General features: G+C 43.4%; 1 protein-coding gene across 1 annotated transcript; it reads right to left on the bottom strand.

The window, feature by feature from the left end:
* Positions 1-229: 229 nt before the first annotated feature.
* fer1l4 (fer-1 like family member 4) lies at positions 230-20,505 on the bottom strand. Its single transcript, XM_053436031.1, has 49 exons — positions 20,257-20,505; positions 19,242-19,297; positions 16,786-16,874; positions 16,531-16,630; positions 15,990-16,084; positions 15,697-15,741; positions 15,030-15,191; positions 14,868-14,928; positions 14,282-14,413; positions 14,103-14,165; positions 13,918-14,002; positions 13,665-13,833; positions 13,300-13,480; positions 12,735-12,921; positions 12,565-12,644; positions 12,254-12,379; positions 11,983-12,052; positions 11,678-11,781; positions 11,374-11,482; positions 11,006-11,234; positions 10,127-10,259; positions 9,937-10,037; positions 9,712-9,799; positions 9,452-9,568; positions 9,187-9,339; positions 8,834-9,029; positions 8,574-8,698; positions 8,257-8,391; positions 7,985-8,158; positions 7,715-7,825; positions 7,475-7,636; positions 7,144-7,318; positions 6,900-7,015; positions 6,654-6,770; positions 6,202-6,241; positions 5,993-6,093; positions 5,653-5,787; positions 5,451-5,570; positions 5,069-5,196; positions 4,820-4,990; positions 3,867-4,021; positions 3,527-3,708; positions 3,350-3,435; positions 3,175-3,273; positions 2,895-3,012; positions 2,523-2,646; positions 1,551-1,849; positions 1,028-1,128; positions 230-873 (listed from the first exon to the last, which is right to left on the bottom strand). The coding sequence occupies exons 1-49, from the start codon at positions 20,333-20,335 to the stop codon at positions 693-695; spliced, it is 6,165 nt and encodes a 2,054-aa protein (XP_053292006.1). The 5' UTR covers positions 20,336-20,505; the 3' UTR covers positions 230-692.
* Positions 20,506-21,451: the final 946 nt, after the last annotated feature.

Here is a 21,451-nt window from a genome sequence, read left to right as displayed (position 1 = left end):
ATTATAATAATTTTACATTCATTTGTCATAATGCATTTGGGGAATTGATAAACCTCAGTTCTGAGTTCTAATTTCTTTAGATAATAACTGAATATTTGGGGGTTTTCTGTTCACTGCCTTCAAACAGACAGAATCATTCTTACCGATATTCATATTTATTTATTTATTCACTCAGAAATAGCAGCAAACATTCACATTGATCTTTCTGAATGAAAATATCAACTTCAGCTCTCTGTCAGTGCATCTTTATTTCACTTATTTATTTGCGTTTAACATTAAAAAGAAACTCGCAACAACAACCATTTAATCAACAAAATTGAACTTGTACACAATAGTGTGAATCTTTTTGTCTTGGAAAAGTGCTTATTTGTTGGATGTAAGTTTGTCCAGTGATGCTACACAGTAATAATATTTAAATGGCATTATAATAATATGTATATAAGCTAAGCATGAAGTAAAGGGTGTCCAGTAATTTTCTCTGGTTGTGAATGACAGTCAAACAGAATCCTAAATACTTCAATCACCATCAGATCAGTGGGGACGCTGGGTAATGTAGTGGAGTCCAGGCTGAATGTATTAAATCATGATTGAGTTCCACAGTGATCAGCTGGAGGAGAGAATATGACGCCAGTTAGTCGTAAACTGGGAAACCTGTGCTGGAGCTGGAGGTGATGAAGACTCTGCACGTTTCTTCATCCGTTGATGATGAGTGCGGAGATCTGCTGTGGCAGCGTGTAGAAGATGAGGCCGAGGAAGAGCGCGAGGATGGCGAGGATAATGAGAGCGATGATGAACTTCTTGAACTTCTTCCAGATGAGGAAGATGAAGGTCTTCATGGGGTTGACGAACCAGTTGAAGCTGGTGGTTGGACGACTGGGGGGGATGAAAGGAGACTGGTCACACTAAAGCAGGCTTCATGTCACACTAGCATTTAAAACTGATCAATTTCAGCAAAGGAAACTATTCATGTAAAAAATGGGTGCCTACATGTGTGTGTGTGTTATGTGTGTGTGTGTGTGTGTCGTACTTTGGTTTGTCCAGAGGCTCCGGTTCTTTGCGGGCCCGCCCCACAGGATTGGCCTCCGCCTGCTCCAATGCCACCAGCTGAAGCTCGGCCTCCACCTTCCCCTTCACACGAGTAATAAAAATGCAGTTTGGATTAGACTTACTTTTTACATCTACATTTACTTCAGCGCTGCACACTGTTAAATAAAGAGAGGTTTTTCAAATAAATGCCTTTTCCTCATAGAAAACACTGAGGTGGGTGGAATAACCAGAGCTGTAATGTCTCACATGGTAAATTCTGTATAATGCACATTTCCACTGTACACTCCACTCTGCTTAAAACACTTTTTCTATGTAAGACTAACATCAATCCCATGTAATGTCCTTTTACTTCGACCTTACGCTTTTTGTGCCCAAGTTTCACACAGTAAAACTACACCATGGAAAGTAAGTTATCTAAAAATCTGCAATGGCTCCAAATCCGCTTCCTCATCTCACTCAAATTCAAATGCACAGAGCAAAAATTATTAATAAATGTTTGGTACCATTAGCAGGAAGGTGTTGCCGCTGCTGTCGGTGTACTGGAGATGATCCCGTTTCAATTTGTTCCTCCTGTCCTTGCTCTTCTTCTTCTTTCCCTTCTTCTTGGCCTCCTCCTTCTCCTTCTCCTCCCTCTCGAAGTCCTCGGCCGTCTTCAGGCGGGTCAGTGGCCACCAGCCCTTCATCTTCTTGGCACGGAAGATGGAGAATCGGGGGCTGGCCCGATCCTTCGCCATATCGACCGAGCACTGACCGGACGACTTGGCTGCTCGCACCATGTCGCTGAGACGAAGCTCGATGGAGCCTGGGGGGGGGGGGGGGGGACGAACAAAGACGATGAGGAGGATGAGGAGCGAGAGGAAGAAGATTTTGGTCAAACTGTTTTCACCCCTGAACCTTGAATAAAAAAAAGTTGCTTCAAAGCAAATCAGGGCCATTTTAAGGCAACTCAATATTCTATGTTAGACTTTACTTTGTTTAAAAAAACTAATTTTGATTTCTTTGGTTCAAGATTGGAAATATCAGAGTCTCTAGAAGTTGTTCCGTTCACTGAAAGCAAAGAACAGTTCACAATGAGTTACAAAATGAAAACAGTATTTCTGTTTGAGACTAGAAATCAGGAGAACATCATCATGAAAGATTTTTTTTTTTTTACTAAAATATGTGGAAGAAATTCCTGCATGAAATTCCTGCATTAAAATAATGTATCATGACAGTTTGGATGACTTGAAATGGTCATTTATTATCACGGCAAACACTTACGCTGCACTGAACTGTAAGTAAAGTACAAAAACGTTTAAATAACGAAACCTGTAATTATTACTTGCGTCACTGTACTTTCTGTTTCATCTTCTGAGCCTGTGCAGGTCACGTGAAAAATGATCCAAAGACTCGTACCCAAAAACCCAGTGGAAATAAAGTAAGTAAAAAGCAAAAGCATGTACATCAATTCAGTTTCAGTGAATTTTGTGTCTCACCCAGGAAGTCGTTGGCTCCGATGCGATCATAGTCCCACACCTGCAGCGTCAGAACCGCCGGCTGTCGAAACTCCGACTCCTCCAGAGAGAAGAAGGACTCCTTCTTCTTAAAAACCACCTCTTTCTATGGGACCAGAGATTTACTGCATTTACACTAACACACAACCAGACGGTAAATCACAGTATTTCGGTTCCTCTTACGCCTCCTAGGGGCTGCAGTGTTAACTACAACAACAATATGAACAAACACCATTATAAAGATTTAGCTTTTCTGAGAAGTACAACAGTGGTGGGGATGAAAAGGACATTAATGTTTACAGGAAAGATGACGATAGGAAAAACTCAGGAACACTTGAATTGAACTGAGTTCACCTCAGTTGGAAGGTAGTCGAAGCGGAACACGAATCTCCAGTTGAAGTTTCCTTCTCCGGTCAGAGAGTTGAAGTGGACGTCAGTTTCCTGTTTCTCTCCCTCCAGTCCCTTTATCCATCTGCACAGAGAAGACACCACAACACGGAGCCAGTCACAGATTTACCTGAGTCGCCAGATAGATACCTTTGTTACCATAGCTAGGTTAGCTTGAATTACGTGTGTGCGTGTCTAAGTGGGTTAGGGTTAGGGTTAGGTAGTGTTGTGTGTCTGTGAGCCTGACCCTTTAACGTAGATGTCGGATGACGGGTCACCAGTGAACGGGTTGACATCCTCCAGAAACACATCGTCCGTGTTCCAGATGATGACGCGCAGCTCGTACCTGTTGTAACAGGATCAACGAAAGGTCTCATATTATCACTCCTTCAGTTCTATTCTACTGTACACGACCGACTCACTGTTCAGGTAGGCGTGGCTTGATGTCAACAGGGGGCGGGGCTGGGACATCAGTAGGGAACATGTCCACCCACATATGAAGGTAACCCTGCAACACGCATATACACAAACCACTTGAGTAACACAACGGTGTCATTACTGTGGTTGAGCGTGACTGGGCTTGTTTGTGCTGGGATCACCTGTGGGAGTCCTGGTTTGTCCGGGTTCAGCAGGGACCGGACCTCCACGTGCTCTGGGACCAGACGGATGGCACCAGGGAGGAACTCGCTCATCTCCCCCCAGCGCTGCAGCACACTCAGGGCCGAGTGCTCCTCCATCTCTGCCTGCTCCTCTGGAGAGAGCTCGTTCTTCTTCAGCAGAGCTGAAAGAAACACCAGTCAAGAGCTAGAGCCATTTATACAGATGTTGTGTTAGCAGCAGCAGTAGAGCACGGTTGTAGTAGCAATACCAGTACATGATATATTCTGAATGTGGGTCCACAGAGGTCTGTCTGTGTGTCTTTCTGTCTTTCCGTCCTACCTTCAGGTACTGCGTCTGGTGGGATTTTGAAGATCTTGTTGAGGACTTTGACCTGAGAGGTTCTGTACTCCGGAGACGGGATGCCGTTCTCTCTGCAGAGCTCGGCCAAGATGGCGGATGGCTTCTTTGCATCCCGCCAAATATTGTAGCCATCCCTAGAGAGAGAGCGGGAGACAGACACGTAGATAAATACTGATAATAAAGTGTTGTAATACATTTTTCAACAACTATTACCAGAATGAATAGTCCATAGTTGTCAGTCTTTGAAATATCCCAAACATATGTTCTATTTTATATTTAAACCTCACAGAGACCATCCTTCATGTCTTCATCTCATCTAGAAACCTTTTTCCCAACTAAACCAAAAATCGATTGATCGACTCCAAGCTGTACAAAACTCAGTTGTCGGGCTTTTAATCACAAACAAGAGACGTGATCAGAGGCCTGAGATCTGTCCCAGAAACCGGCTGAGAACTAAAGAGGACAGAGCATCTGCAGTCAGGGCCCTGAGGCTGTGGAGCCATCTGCCTGAGGAAATCATGTCGACTGTCTCCTCTTAAGAAAAACATGTATCAGAGTGGCACTCCTCTATTATAGCTATTGTCTTTTAAATGTGGAGTATTTTGTAATCTGGATTTTAAATTTCCTCTATATTAAGACTACTATTATTTCACATGTTTGATACTAACAACATTAAAGTTCTGTATTGTTTTCCTAGTTTGGGACTTTAAGATTCATAGTTCTGGAACTAATGTGTCACAGTTTTGTGAGAAACATGTAGCTTTGAGAGTTTTATGTTGCACTACTAGTACTAATTTGTCATAGTATTGGTATTAACATGTCTTACTACTAGTACTGAGGTGTCACAGGTGTCACAGTCCTCGTGTGTGGCCTTTTCTACTTTGGCCATTTTTGTAACGTGTCACAGACTAATGTGATGTGGTCGTACTGACGTGTCATAGTAAAGAGCCAGCCCACAGAGGGCTCTGTGGCGGCTGTAGAACCGGTTCTCCAGGTCCAGCCGTGTCTCGCCAATTACGTCATCGGAGCCAATGATGTCGTGGTCCATCACCATGATACTCAGCTCGGTCTCCAGTGGGAAAGATACGGTGAGTTCAAACACCCTGAAAGACAAAGTCAGACAGACAGTTGGACAGTGACAGGCGGTTGGACAGGTACAGGTGGTACAAACAGGTACTCACTCTCCGAACGTGGGGTTTAGCTGTTTGGGAATGTATCGATCTTTGGTGTCGAGACTCTGCTGTCCGACTCGAATCAGCACGTACGGGTCAGCTTTACCGTTCGGGTCTGTGGGAGCCAGACTGGTGGCCTGGAAACAAACAGAGACGGTAGAACACAAAGTAAAGCTCCCAGTGAAAAACACAGCACCAGCAGGGTTAAAGGGGTAAAGGGCTCCTTTGTAGAAGGCAACTCTCATATCTCCTATTTCTGCACATTTAATTTCTTGAATGAAACAATAGTGGATAGAGCGTGGCCTAGGGGATAGAGCGGGTGCTCTGCAACATGTGGAAAGCACAATTAACCAAGGCAAAGAAAAGCGGTGGTAAGCAGAAGGACAAATACCTTGACGATGTAGACTCGGACTAAAACTTTGATGGGTGAATTTTTGGGGATTCCATCTGTGATCTGACACTTGGTGTTGTCTCTGTCTTCCAAATCAATCGGATAAACCAAGAAGGAGCCCTGAGGACAGAGAGGACCAAATAATGACCACCTGGTATCAGAGGGACAGACAGAAAGACTAGAACCTCTCCGTCCACGGTACCTTGTATTTTCCCATCAACCGCTCTTCTTCGTCCTCAGCCTCGTCGTCAGCGCTTGCTTTGCCTTTGTACAGCGGGAAGATCTGCAGCCAGTCCTGGAACTGACTGAACTCTGACTCCAGATCACCTCCATACAGCTGAGCCCACATACACACACACACACAAACAAAAAAACACACACACAAACACACTGAAAGATTACATTTCTGTCTTTATGCATTCACCTGACCTGGGACGAGAATTAGACTGGTATTAAATCAAAATTTCACATCTAGCGTTTTTCTGCCGCTGACATTATCGCAGCCTGAACCGTAAACTGTCAATCACAGTGATGTCACACACCTGCAGTGTGGCGATTGGCTTGCGTTTGGGAGGTTCGATCTCAATCACTACAACTTCCTCCTCTTCCTCTTCGATGTTCGCCATGGTCAGATTCGCTCCATCTGAAAGAAATCTGTAAGTTAAGATTATAGCCTATAAGGAAGCAACATCACGAAATATTGAAAATAGATACATATTTCTTTATCTGAAATAACACAGATGAACTGTACCTCCATCTGCTTGATCCTCCATCTCCTGTTCCTCAACAGCCTGCAGACAATCAATAGACATTCTGAGTAAAAATCTGATTGATTAGTGTAATTTTTCTCTTCCTTCAAATTGTGATGTGTATTTTTACATTTGTTCTTTGTAAAGGAACTCCATCTTAACATGTAGCCTGTTGCTGATTTTACTAAAATGAATTATCTGGTAATCAAGTCACAATAATACATATAATACATATTACCCGACAGTAAAATAAATACACAACATCACCAAAAATCTACAATATGTTCATACGTTACACTACATGAACCAGATAAATAATGAATACATTGTTTTTTGTTTATTTCCCTATTAGTTCTTCTTATATATTTTTTTTCATGTTTTCTTTTTTGTGCTCTTATTATATATATTTTTTTTATATTTACATATTAAAAACATTGACCAAATGGAGTCTCACCTGTCTCTCTAGCTCGTCCACTGAAGTATAATATTTTGACCACCAGTCCAACTCCTCCTTCTCTGGTAGCTCCTCTTCCAGCACCTCCTCATTTTTCCTAAATTTCTTCAGAGGAGACTGAGACAGCGGGAAAAACATTAACATCAACACAATCTTTCATCTCACATGGTTCAAATCTGGTTTCAATTTCAGTTCAGGTTTATTTTTATAACCAGAGGAGAATGTGAAGGAGATTTATCAACATACGGGAACCAGCCTCATGGGGTTGAAGGGAATCTTCGACTGTTTGATTGTCAGGGTGCTGAGTCCCATCTTCTTCACTGTGGACAGAGTGTTGACGGTCCCTGTGTTCCGCCTCACCACTGGTAAAGAAAACAGTGTCCATTTAAACTTCAGAAGAGAAGTCAACCACAATGAACATAATGCTTCAGTTTCTGGACCCAGAGTCTACGTCCATTTTTATCTAAGTCTGTCAATGGATAGTTCTTACCCTTTGGTTGAAGCTCATCATCTTCCTCTTCTTCCCTCCCTCCCAGCTCAGGTGGGGCATAATACATGAGACTCTGGACCACGTGGGTACCAACTAGAGCAAGTCGACCGAAGGCTCGATGCTCAACCACAAACAATGTCAGAGGAGGATGGAGGTAGGCCTGTTCCGGCAGGTCCTGATTGGAACAGACAGACAGACAAACAAGAGGGAGGACGTGAGCTGTATGCCTGCAATGGATACACAGAGTGTGCCCCCAAAGTATTCAGTGAAAGAAGCTGTATGTCTTCAACCTAAATTATGTCAATAACCATCAGAATTGACATAAACTGACCACGTCAATGTAGCGGACCAGCTCTTTAAAGTTGGGGTGAGTCTTGTAGTTCTCGACCTCTTCAGACTCCAGCTGTCGTCCTGCACACTCCACCCTCACCAGGGGGCGCTCCACCTCAAAGAGCTGCACCCTCTTCAGCTCCCGCAGACCCCAGAACAACACCTGAGCACAAATGCACACACATAAGCCTGCTGTCCCATAACACTAATACACAATAGTGTGAGTTTGCATGTGTGAGACCTCTATCCTGAAGGTCTTCAGAACAGGTCGGACTCCTTCTGGGATGATGTAATATTTCTCCTCCTCAATGTAGGTCAATTCCTGAGGGTCTGTACTGCTGGGGAGGCAGGGCTGCAGGGGCAAGATGAGAGTTTAGTTCACTGTCTGGAATTAATTCAAGTATATTGGGTTTTTGTTAATAACGTGACACTTTTTCTTATTCAATTTTTATATACAGCCTATGGAAGAGAGAGACAATAAGCAATTGATTTATTGATTAACAGGTGTCACCTCTCCAAACCCAGAGTAGTCCAGCTCGATGAGCTCGAAGGCAGCCAACAGCTCGCCGGCAGGGGCCCTTCCCAAGTTGATGTCAAAGAAACGGAGGTTGGGCCTCTTGTAGAACTGCTCCGCAGGTTTGAACTCTGGCTCCGCAAACGCCCGACCCAGCGGCTTCGGACCACCCTACACAAACACAATAACACAGAGGCTGTTTTAACAGTATTTCGTAAATGAATGTTTCGTAACAATACTAAGAAGAAGAGGAAGAAGGTCAATGTCACCATTGAGTCATAGTCAAAGACGTTGATGATGATGAGGGGCGGATCTCGTTGGAGCTCCTCCCTCGTTCCTTCCAGCAGGACTCTGTCGAACAACAAACACTCACACCAGGCTGGAGAGAGCGTGTCAGACAACATCTGACGACACACACAAGTAAACAGAAACACAGAGAATAAGTATAAAATATCTTTGTGTTAAAGGGGCACTCCACCAATTCTACATATCAGGCTCAGAAGCTTAAATCAGTGACACGATGTTATTGAATAGAATGAAGAAAATAACCTTTCTATGATTGGGACGATTGTACCCTTGTGCTTACCCTGGTGACCTGGCACTGGGTAGAGAAAAGGACCTTGGCAAAGGGATCTGACAGGCCGTTGTCATCAGCTGCAATTAGGCCACGCCCCTGGTACAGGTGACAACGTAGTTGGAAGTACCTGCTATCTGCAAAGAATAAGATCTACTTTCACCTATGATGAGTCGAATTAAGACGTAACGCAAGTCTTGGTATTTAAAAAAAAAAACAGACAACACAAGAAATGCTGTCATCAATCCTCCTGCTGGAGTCAGCGGTCTCACCCTGGCAGGACAAACTAACAGGAAGTTTCCTCCTCCCCGCAGTGACAAGGCTCCTCTGCTCCTCCGCCTCCTCCTCATAGACCGGCAGGAACTCGTCCGGTAAGCTGCTGGTTGCCTCTTTACTGTACTTGGATGGACCAAGCCACAGGTAGACCTCAAGCTTAGCAAAGATCTCCCTCGCTGAACTTCCTGGAGACTGAAAGAATGAACAGCAATACAGACTAATGATGAACAATGAACATAATGTATGATTTTAGAAAAAAAAAGATGATAGGCAGTAGACCTTTAACAACTTTATGTGTCATGGATGATTTAGAGACAGAACAACAACAGTCCTTGATCATTTTAGATACCTTCATGTACAGGGTGGTGACTCGGCCACAGTCTCGTCCCCTCTGCTCCTCCACCAATGAGAAAAAGATGGAGTGGGCCGGGATCCTGATGTAAGCCAATCGCTTGCTTCCACTCAGTAACCACAGAAACACATCCGGGATGGTATTCTGGGGCTGGAAAGAGTATAGTTTGTAGTTTGGGGTTGGGACGTCAGACCTCAAACATATAGATATATATTGCAACCTTTGCTATCTTTATGGTGACCTATGGTGATCTCTCTCTCACCTCTTTAGCCAGAAGACGGAGTTTCTTCAGGAGTTTCCTGGTATCCATCAACCGCTGTTTGGCCAACCGCCTGGTTATCCTACGTCTGGCCCGTACTGCCAGTCTGGCCAGCAGGACCTGTAGCCAGTCAGCCATTCAGTTAGTAGGTAGTTATACAGTATAGTGACAGGTACAGAAAGAGAGTCACAGAGAGAGAGAGAGAGAGAGAGAGAGAGAGAGAGAGAGAGAGAGAGAGAGAGAGAGAGAGAGAGCATACTCACTAAATTCTTCTTGATGAACTCCTTCCTGCATCTGTCAAGGTTGTTTGGACGACACTGAGACTTCCTTTCTGCGAAGACAGTAAACTGCCTGCAGGGAGACAAACCGACCACAGGATATAAAGGAATTAAGGAAGGAAGACAGACAGCGATCAGGATAGACAGGGGTACAGCCAGTTACGTAGTTGTCAGGACAAATCAAACTATTCTGTAGGAAAGGGAACTGACTTGCAGGAGGCCAAGAGTTCCAGGATCACCGCCACCAAACGTTCCTTCGCATTACTCTTCGGCCTCCTCAGGAGTCGTTCCACCTCATCAAGACCATACTCCTACGGGGCAGTGGAGAAGACATGACCACAGTTTTATATTTTCGTATATTCCGTATATTTGTCAAAGAAATTAATAATTTGTGCCTTACCAGCCTGTCAGCCATCTTGCTAAGCCAGTTTGCCTGATTGAGACGAAAGCTGTGATCTTCAAACTGACTCCAGACAAACAGACAGGGCTTCTGTTTCATGGAGGAAGGGTGGAGGGGAATACACTGGTATGACCTGAGAGACAGACAGAGAAGTAGTGGACAGTATTGTTGTGCAGTATTTATCACTTCAAGAATTGCTACCATATTATGGTAAATGGCATTGGCAACAAAGTGGTCAAACCATTGGGATCAAACACACAAACAACCATTTGAAGGCCTTCAATTGGCCTCACAGAAGTCCTGGCAAACTGTATTACTATGCAGGAAGGAGAGGCAGGGTTTAACACGTGGGAAGCAGACTGCTGACCTAGCCTGAAGATACTGTTGGTGAGGGGAACAGAAAGCTTTGAGAAACTCTTAAACCTTACTGACATGCCACCTGTGGACGAGGCAGGGTTTGAGGACTCAGACAAACCAAGGTAAATACTGGAGAGACTATCCCATCTGGTCTGGGAATAACCAGACGGTGGTTGGGAAGAAGAATAAATAGGCTTCTTTATTAGGCATGCTGTCCCTGGGCTTACGTTGAACAAGTGGCAGAAAATTGGAAGGTGGATTGTGATGTTAGTTCTACCTACCGAGGCACAGGGGGGCATACAGGCAAATTTGAATTGATAATAAGTTTACAAGATAAAGTACACAGATAAGGGATTCTGCAGCTACATCATGGATCCTGGCCATGAGAGACTCTTTCCCATTTGGCCAAGAAGTCTTAAGGTATCACCCAGGAGCAGTTGAAGGAGGTGGCTGAGGAGCTTATTCAAGCAACATTAGTTGGTCTCGTGATCCTGCCCTCATGAAAGTGCAGAGGTTATTTACCTGTCATACTCAGTAGCCTGGGGTCTCATAGGAGTGGACAATGATCTGTTCTCAGGTTCCAGATTCAGCATCTCCTCCTTGTCGAGCTCCTCCTCTGACTCCAGTAGACCCTGTGCTTCCTCACTCAGATCCTCCCTGCTACTTCTCAGCTCCTCTCTACTCCTTCTAAGCTCCTCCCTGCTCTCGCTCTTCTTGGATCTCCCGACCCCCACCGCTTTCCCATAATTTCCTGTGAGAAACAGAAAAGCTGGTGAAGCTCAGGGGTTTGATGTTGGCAAGAAAATTCCACATCTTAATTGTGGATGTATTATCCATGTGCCAGTGATTAAATGGTTCTCACAACCAGGGTAATAGAATAACATTTTTACCTATGGAGAGTTCAAACGTCAGTGGTTTGGTTCCTACAGACGGGTCTATCATTGTGACTTCAAACAGAGATGCAAACAGCAGAAAATCCTCCCTTTCCCCCAGGAAACCCTGAGGATGAAAAACAAAGACAAATCTGAGAGATGCAGGGCGTCACACTCTCAAAAAGATGAGCCAAAAAGAAAGAAAGAAAGACAAGCAGGAAAAGCAAATTGATATTGAAAGTCTGGAAGAACGCCATATAGAAGAAATATTTGATAGTGAATGTTCATAAACACAAATGGTGCCGGTGATGAGGGCACTGACCTCAGGGAGAGGGTGGACCTCCTCAGTCTCCACCGTAACAGACTCTGGTACCTCAACTCCTGCATCTCCTGACTCACTGAGAAATCCACTGGCAACTGTGGATGCTACGGCAAAAACAAGCAAATGGTATTCCTGCTCACAGCATTGTTTAATGCTATAGTTCTGCATATATGAAAATATAATGGCATTTGCAGTGTCCTGGACCCGTCTGTGTACTGACCAGGGCCCAAGTGAAAATGTGTCTCATCATCAATTATTTTTCTCCAAAAAAATGTTGGAAAAGAGGTTCTCTTTGAATCACTGACCTTCATTCTTCTCCTTCTTCTTGCTGCTCCTCTTCCTCCTCAGTCCAAGCTTCCCCAGTTTTCCTTTCACCTTTTGAAAACAGGAATATGAGCCCATGAAGTTAGACATCAGAAGAGTTCAGGTGAGTCTTGATAAGGTCACACAGGACTTCATCAGATATTGTGACATATTATTGTACATATTGTACATAGGTAATAACATCCTGACTCTGAGGTGTAATAAGTGTACACAGAGCTTTACTGTTATAGAAGAAAATGAGTAAGTGGCCACCTTTCCCAGGGAGATTGAGCCTGTATCTGCTATGGCAGCGGCCGGTGAGGAGTAGACCTCCACACTGAGGGCAAGGAGGATTCGACCACGATAAAAGATTCCTTCACCAAGACCCTGGTTCAAAGCCTGGAGGAAAAACAAGTATTAGCCAAATTATGGTTTGTTGGGGCAATGTGCCAGACTATCTCTGTATATGCACTGACTTCGTGGAGTCTTTGTTGGATTCCTGGCAATAAAATACCAAGACTTTTTTACCCAACCCTACAAGAAAGTGAAGATGTGTATTTCTTTAAATGTTGAGTTTGGTTTACCTGGTGGACGTCTCCAAGGGTGGAGTTCTGCGGAGAACCATACAAGTTGATCCAACTGGGCCCGAACGTGGGGTTAAACCCTGCAGACAAAAGAAAGACAGACATTCCCCTGTTAGGACAGGCTATACGCATGTAAAGGTTGCTCTCTCCATGTAAAATGCTGATAATACCGTTCCTGGTGGGGTCAGAAATCTGCTGCAGATCCAGGAAGTGTGTTGCCAGGGCGATGTCTCCCATTTTGACGTCATCAAGGACTTGGATTCTGATTCGTTGCGCCAGAGGAGGAAACTGTTCGATAAAGTTGATCTCCTCGTTCCAAACTGGACTACTGGTGGCGCTGCCGACTGATGTCTCCCCCTGGATTCATGAATACACATGGAAAGACAAAGAGCTCCTTTTTAACATTTCAGGAACTATGGAACTAAAGAAGCTAAACTCAGGAACTTTCCTCAGAGCAAACAGTCCCATTTGAACATTTAGGTTCTTTCTCAACCACTCAACTAGTGCTTCCTCCCACTGAGGGCGGAAGCACTAGTCCTTTTCACGTTCTATGGGGCATGAGCAAATGGCTTCACAAGACCTTGTGGGATTCCAACCAAGGCAAGATTGACCAGCAATGCATAATGGGAAAGTTACAAATGTATGCAAATCAGAGTTATCGTTTGTTTGAGTTATACATATTTTGGCCTCTTGGAGTAAAACGTATGTAACATTTGTATAAAAATATCCCAGTACCTGTTGTCCTGAAAAGGTTACTTGTACATAAGGGTCAATGAAGACTGTCCGGTCAGTGACCTTCGACATCTTGGCCATTAGACCCGAATCCATGGTGGGCAGCCCCTCGGCCCTGTAAATACGAACACAGAATCGAGCCCACGGACGCTCAGAAGCCATACCCCGAGGGAGGAGCAGGTTCCTGCAAGAACAACAACAGCAGTCAGGGCCGAACTATGTTCTTGACTTTTATCATAATATCTGTTTTTAGATTTTTGTGGTGTAGTTGTGTTTTAGTGAATTATTTGTGATCAGAGTGAAGATGATGATTAATATAATATTTGAATACTGTACATGCAGTACTGTACAATGCAAATACTACTTACTTCTCAATATCCTCACTGGCTCCTGACGTAGAGCTTGGCAGCAGACTGGGCATGTTCAGAGCATCTCCCTTCATAAACACACTGATGCTAGCCTTAACGTAACCCTTGATCCCTGACCTGGTGTCTGCCGGGTCAGTGAGAGGTGCCCACTTCTTGTAGAAGCGGTGATCTGGAAACGCAGAGATGTCATAGGTCAATGAGTTCTGCAGTATTTGAATCATCAGAGTACTCAGGATGTGAGCGGTACTTGTACCTGGTTGGTTGTAAACGGTGGAGATGTCAATTTTAAATGTTCCAATGTGGGTCATCAGGAAGGCCAGAGTCCTTCTGTGGAACACCTGAGAGGAGGTGACATCACAAGTGTTCAGTCTGATCATGCTCAGATCTGTCATCATGGATAACAGCAGTAGAAACATGAGTAAGGACAAAACAACCGACCTTTATCTCTATCACTTTATCAAAGAGGATCTGTGGAGCCTCCTGAAACTCAAACTGGAAGTTCTGAAAGAGGATGTGAGGGAAACAGCTGTATTCATTTCACTACACTGTACTTTTTCTGATCTACTGTATGGGATCGCTTTGTAGAGTATTCGAGTGTACTCTCCACTCTGCGGTACCTCGTTGTAGAACGGGCAGTTGGTCGATTTCTGCGTCGCAGTATGTCTTTTCTGATCTTCCACTCTGATGAAAACTGCAGGGCTGATGTTTACTCCAACCAGCTTCTGAGCCTCCAGGATGTTTACATTTACCTGCACACACAAACAAACACACACACACACACACACACACACACACACACACACACACACACACACACATACACTTAGTGGGAGTAGGACTACACTAGGGTTGAGTCTTCAAACTATGATTTTCTGATGCTTAAAGGTGCAATAAGTGAGTTTTTGGTCACTAGGGGGCAGCAGATACAAGTTGTGAGCCTTGACATATCCTCCCCTCGTGTGTTTGCATAACCTTGAATGAACTTGTTGTCAAAGAGTTGGTTATTTACACATTCAGCAGTCTTGTCGTGTTTCAGGCGGGGGAAGTTAAATGTTTACCAGCATGTTTGTAACTGTGTCTATTCTCTGTTTGGTGATGAGCAGTGAACATCTGATACATATACTGTATATGCTTCATGTTGGAATGAAGATGTATTGATGGATGGATGGATGGATGGATGGATGGACCGATAGACGGCCTCACCTGGAAGCTCTGTACTCTCTGTGTTCCTGCGACGACACTTCTGGACAGCGGCCTGCACCGACTACACAGACACACACAGACAAACACATTGTTAACTCCCCCCAGGGTGAGTTTGTGATGAGTTGATAACACACAGGTAAAGATCCAGCCCAGTGAGCAGACCTCAGCAGTGGAGTGATACTGATGTTGGAAGAGTCCAGGTCTGCCAGCTCATCATCATAACCGTTATCGTCGTCGTCGTCATCATCTCCAGTCATGACCAGGCTTTGGCCCAGACGTCGGGCCTCCCGCTCCAGCGGATCCGGTCGAACATAAGTCCTCTGACTGACAGGAGAGAGAGAGGTTTGGTGTGCTTTTATTTATCTATTTATCTTTCTGCCTTCATGAGGATTCAAAGATGAACCGATTCAATTTTGGTGGTTGGGGGTCAAACGTCCAAGTCTCTGTGACCTTTACAAACACATGTTTTGCCTTGTGAACGTGATATCCTAGAGACACCTCCATAAAATCCTTCCAGATTTAGTACAAACATTCACTTGAGCTCACGGGTGAACTGATTAGATTCTGGTGCTCAAAGGTCAAATGTAAAGCTTGGCAGAGGCATAGAACTGCAGGGCCGTGATTCTAGTTATTTTCCGTGGTCGTATGTGGCATTTTGGTGCAGTGGTTAGCACTGTCGCCTCACTTTGAACCCCACTTTGACCCAACCTCCTCCAGGTATTCCACGCTCCTCCCGCAATCCCAAGACGTGCATGTTGGCAACCACCTCCCACACCGATTGGCTTGCTGTAGCTGAGAAAATGCATGTGTGAGTGGTGTCAGCTCTCACCTCTCTGGGTCGTCAAATCCTTCATTCCTGATGGTCATACCTGATCTGATGATGAAGAGAGAGAGACAAGAAAACAAAATGATTTGCCAGTCCGGTTCTGTACTGGAACACAGATCTTCTCATCTGACTCCAGAGACAACAGAGAGCAAGTGCTCCTTTAACACTGCTGTTGATTTAAGTAAGAACTGGAAGGTTTGTGTCCCTGATCACAGCACAACCAGAGTCTGTTTTGATTTAATATCAAAAGTGAAAAGGTAAGTTAGGTTCACAGTCATATTTGGACATGAACTTACTCATCTTTCTCTTCAGCGTCCAGGAAGTCAATTCCCACCCATCCTCCGGCAGATCCCTCAACTGGATGATAGTTGATATCCAGCTCGATATAGATCTAGAGAGAGAGAAGAGATAGACGTGATATTGACCAGGGTCAGTTTTCTCAAATACAAGAGTGTGAGTGTGTGTGAGAATTTCTTCCATAAAAAATGGAATTCAAATTTGAACATTTATGGACGTGTACAATAGAATATTTTTTACCCGCAGTAAATCACTACCTACCGCGTGTACACTACACTTTCTCACACAGTACTGAAGTGAATCTTTAAAACTATTCAGTAGTTACATTTACGTAACTCTGACATATGGCTATTTCCTGGAGGCAGCAAGTTCCACATTAAACTTGGTCCTTTATTTTGTGTCAATAACAGTCTGAAGGACTTGTTGCATTGTGTGTGTGTCTGTGTGTGTGTGTGCGTGTGTGTGTGTGTGTGTGTGTGTGTGTGTGTGTGTGTGTGTGTGTGTGTGTGTGTGTATATGTGTGTGTGTGTGTGTCCTTACATCAGTCAAGCTGTAGTTGGCATCATTGAGTGGTTCCCGTAGCAGCAGCCTCCCTGAGGTAACAACATGCTGGAGACTGACCACAAGTTTCCCGAGCAGTCTTTACACAACCAAACACAAATACACACACATTAAATTAGTAAATTAATTTTAGTCAAACTGAATGATAATGTGTGTTTGTGTGTGTGTGTGTGTGGGTGGGTGTGTCTGTGTTTCTGTGTGTGTTTCTGTGTGTGTTTTGTGTGTCTGTGTTACCTGTTGGAGAAGACTTTACTGCAATTGTAAACACTGACGGTCAAAACTTCTTCTTTGACCACTTTGCCATAGTGAGGCCAACGAAAATACTGTGCACGCACACACACACACAGACACAGACACACAGATACACGCACACACACACACACACACACACACACACACACACACAGAGAGAGATGTTATGTTAATTTTCAATTTAACGCAGATACGTTTTCAACATGGAAATTCATTGTTATTTTTAACTCAAAGAGTTTTTTGCATGTATCACATTTTCTCACTATATGATATATATCATACGCTGCAGCCATCAGGACAGGATCTGTTTGTCTGAGCAGCCAAAACAATCCAACATTCAAACCCACTTCACACTGTGATTGGTCAGAGAGGAACCGGGGGGGTCTGAGGTTCTCCTCAGAGCCACGTCCATGTTTGCATGTTTGTCGCCTTGTGAGATGACGTCATGTTGTAACTCAGGAGGGAATCTCTCAAGTGAATGAACGACAGCAGCATTTGCTACTCAATCGAATGAATTTCCACTGGTTCTGTCTATTTCCTCCTCCAACGATTAATCACTGTGTTGTGTGGTTGGTTCTGCACACACACACACACACACCTGGTAACGCCTGAAGAACAAACAGAGCCTGACTCAGAAGCTGCACGTAGAAACTCAGAAACTCAGAACTCCCTGTTCACGTCAGGCAGAGGTTACTGTTATTACCTTATCTCACATGTGTGCTGTGTTCATGTAAACAAACATGTGGTGATGTAAAGAAACCGCCGGTGGCGTCGCTTCTACATATACGTTCTCCTTTCGTATCAATCACACAACGTTTGTTTGTTTGTTTGTTTTCAGGAGGAACTGGTTGGTTATTGCCGTCGGGTTGAAATGTGTCACGTTTTTCCAACTGGCTTCAAAAGCTACATTACCCATGAGTCTCAGCGGTGATTGCTTTGGAGATGCCTGCATTCGGATGTGTGAAAAATATGAATCCACCGTCTTATGCAAAACTCAACCACCTGTAAGTTCAGCAGATGGAAACTGGTGAATCTGGATTCTGTTCCTGAATATTTGCATCAATTAGTACAGATCCAGCTCTTTTAGTAGAAGAGTATCCAGCAGCATGTGATCCAACGCGATTATTTTCCTACAAACTGTATTTACTCATGTATTTTCATTTCAGTTGTATAGCATTGTCATTTTTAGCCTTTGTGCTGACAAAGCCAGAGGCATGGGAATAGTTGTTTTTGCCTGTCTGTAAGTGTTTGTGTACAGAATCACTCAGAAACACGTGGACAGATTTACACCAAACTCGCTCAGAGTAGTTCTGGGGAGAGAATCTCCAGATGATTCACGTTTGGAGCTGATTGGTCAAATATTAAAGGTCGAGGTCAACAAACATATGGTCAACAAAAAATAAACAATAGCATTTTTCACAATATAGGACTGGACACAACCTAAAGTTTATATAGATCAAAAAATAGTTAAAGATTATAAGGTAGGAATGATCTTGTGGATAGGTGAAAGAAAATGGATGGATGGATCTTCTGGGGAACATATAAATGCCTGCACAGATTTCCTTCCAATATCTGTTGAGTCATTTCACTAAAGAACAAAACCTTCACGCTCCTCGTGGGATAGAGGAAAAATCATGGACAGTCAAAGTGAAAAGGATTTATCCTCTGAGAACCATGAATGTTTGTACAAAATTAGATCTGAATACGTTGTGTAGTTGAGATATTTCAGTCAGGATCAAAGTGCTGAAACTATCTATGGAGACGTTCCACTAGTGGTTTCTGCACAAACGCTGTTATAATCGTTGTTTCACACATTTTTTGTCTCTACAGAGTGAAAAAGTGTAGGTGTGTGTGTTTGTTTTTAAGGAGGAGTTTTTACATTACATGTGTGTGTGTGTGTGTGTGTTTGTGTGTGTGTGTGTACCGTGGGAGTGGTACAGTGTTTTATCAGCCCCATTAAAATACTTTCAATCTGAAGCAGACAAATAAGCTACCTGCTATCCCTCACACACACGCACACACACACACAAACGCACAAACACACACTGGACAAATACAATGACGGTCGCATGATCTGAAATCTCAGTGTCTCGTCCTGTTCCCACCTGAACAGACCTCACACCGACATCAGGAGAAGTTCACCAGCCGCCTGAGAAGTGAACATGTTGTGTAGGAGCAGGTTTTGACTTTATATTTGTAAAGAGGAGTTGGGTTTTCACTTGTATGTAAGATTTGTCCATGTCCCATCTGCTAACGTGGAGGACACAGGATATATGATCCAGAACTGCAGGCAGAAAAAAGGACTGGCACTGAAGGCTGTTTTTTTATGTTGGGCTATCGGTAACCGTCAAAGATGCTTCAACCAATCAACCGTCAAACCTCCTTCAGTGTCAAAAACCACGCGTTCTGATTGGTTCCAATGTGACAGACAGACTCACCTCATCAAAGATGGCCACGCTCTCACTCTGAAGAACTCTGGATTTTTGGATGAAACCTGGAGGACAGAAAGACCCACAGACGAGTGACCATGACTGCAGTACTGACGCTTCAGCCTTGGATGAGCGGCAACAGACACCCAATCAGAAAGCAGTAAACTGACCAGTACTTGTGGATTAAAGTATAGTACACATGATAAAGAATGACAAGTTAAATCATGGTACAGTTTAATAAGTACACCCATCCACGTTATGGACTCTCTATACTCGTGTGTAGTTGTGCGTCACTACATGTTATAGAGAGAGATTCAGGAAGTCGTTTCTATCTTCTGCAGTGAACTTTTTAATGAATACTATTGATGACTGATGATGACCTGATGCTGTTGTTGATTATTGAGAATCGTGATAATGTTGGTATTTACGAAATCGGTCACATTGATTATTGTGCCCACTGTTGTCTGTTCTATGTGTAAGGTGATGTTCAGTTTCCCCGTTTAAGGCATTAACAAATCATTTTTTTGTCGTAGAGACCACATTGCATTGTTTTGTATTGTACTGTATAGACTCGTATCTTATCTATTATCATTTATCAGCGTCATCATTAATGGTTTATAAAATAAATTTTGATTAAATGATAAAGTGCCCAATCTGGATAATATCCTTCTGTTCATGAGGAGGTTTTTCAATTTTTTTTTACCTTCTGCCCAAAACCAGAAGTGGAGCTGGAAAAATTAAATGATCAAATCATTCAATTAACTTTCTGTTGCTGGACTTAACTGTTAATCAATTACTCGTTCTATTACTTTTACTTGAGTAAAATGTCTGAATACTTTTTATACTGCGGCCACACAAAACTGAAAGCTCACTTCTGTTAGAACATTAATTTGATACTGTAGCATTATGACTTTTATTTAAACACAAAGGGGCCCAAACCAGTATCAACACACCAGATCAAAAGTAGACGGACAGGACGTCATACAGTTAGTCGTATCTAAAAGACAGAGTGTGTGTTACTGACCTCTGAAACACAGTTCGACCTTTCTGTCTGAACGTCCCGGCAGGTTGGAGATCCTCCCCAGATTCACACTGATGGACATGATGCTGATTTAATCCGTTCAGCTGTCTTTGGACATTTCGTGGCTCTAAAGTCGTCTCATCTCTTCTGCCTCCTCTCCTCAGCGGTTTGAAACCAACTGCTGTGTGTGTGTTTGCTGTCCGACAGTGTGATGGGAGGTGCACGTGTGTGTGTGTGTGTGTGTGTGTGCGTCTGTTAGGGCAGGTCCTCTCTAATGTTTGAGAAAGCAAATGGAGTTGCTCAACTAGTTTCCACCTTAAAACACACACCAGGCACACACACACACACACACATTAACAGTTCTCAGCTCCTTAAGATTCAATAAAACAAAGTACAAGAGCTGAATAACAAGAAAAGCACTGAAAATTCAAATCAGCTAAGTTAGTTGTAAATCTACTTCTTTTTTGAATGAGGTCTGGTATTTGTGTTGAAGCTGGAAGGCAGTAATGTTTTAACATATTATGAAAACAAGAACCAGGAAAGACATCACATCTGTGTCAGAAACATAGATAGAACCCAAGAGCTCTATTAACCTCAACTTTGAGCTACTTGTAGTTTAAAACCTGTTCCTGGATCTGCTTCTTTGTCTTGATCTCTAATGGCGTCTGCCTTGGCCAGTGTCCCTTCCATACTCTTTTCTGTACTTTGAGTAAAATTCTGCTGACAAACAATTCGTCAAGTATACAGGTGTAACAACTAAATTCAAAAGGAACCATCATCGCGGTTATTACTGTTGTTATTAAGAAAAGTAGCAACCATGAATCAATATAAAGGTTCGTAGATCAAATTTATGAAGGAGGGGGTTCAACATTAGACTTTTTTTATTTCAGTTCTGATACATAATCAGTATATTTGGCAAAATACAATGTGTCACTTTTGGATAGAAACATGTGTATACATAGTCTAATTCATGTCCTCTGGGTCAATTGCAGCAAATTCTAATACGAGGACAAGTTTTCTGTAGACATCCTCTGGTCTGAGTCAACCTGACAGCAAGAACAGTCTCCACCAGTGTTTATATACACATGTGTGTGTCTGTGTGTGTATATCGATGTCTTATTTCTTCAAAGGTGCAGCTTTCTTTTCACCAGGCCGCTGTTGCTTGATCCTCATGTTTAAAAAAAAAAGGCAGAAGTCT

The sequence above is a fragment of the Pleuronectes platessa genome, chromosome 2 (genome assembly GCF_947347685.1).
Source record: "Pleuronectes platessa chromosome 2, fPlePla1.1, whole genome shotgun sequence".
Classification (NCBI taxonomy): Eukaryota; Metazoa; Chordata; class Actinopteri; order Pleuronectiformes; family Pleuronectidae; genus Pleuronectes; species Pleuronectes platessa.
Note: the sequence above shows the minus strand (reverse complement) of the source record. Positions and strands in the feature narration are given on the sequence as shown.

Bases quoted from the DNA above. Each gene is read 5' to 3' on its own strand.
- fer1l4 (XM_053436031.1), bottom strand. From the start codon at position 20,335: ATGTCCATCAGTGTGAATCTGGGGAGGATCTCCAACCTGCCGGGACGT. The intron at 15,742-15,989 runs GTAAGTTCATGT...CTTCATCATCAG, and splicing joins GACGCTGAAGAGAAAGATGA to ATCAGGTATGACCATCAGGA. The intron at 8,699-8,833 runs GTGAGACCGCTG...TATTCTTTGCAG, and splicing joins TGTTAGTTTGTCCTGCCAGG to ATAGCAGGTACTTCCAACTA.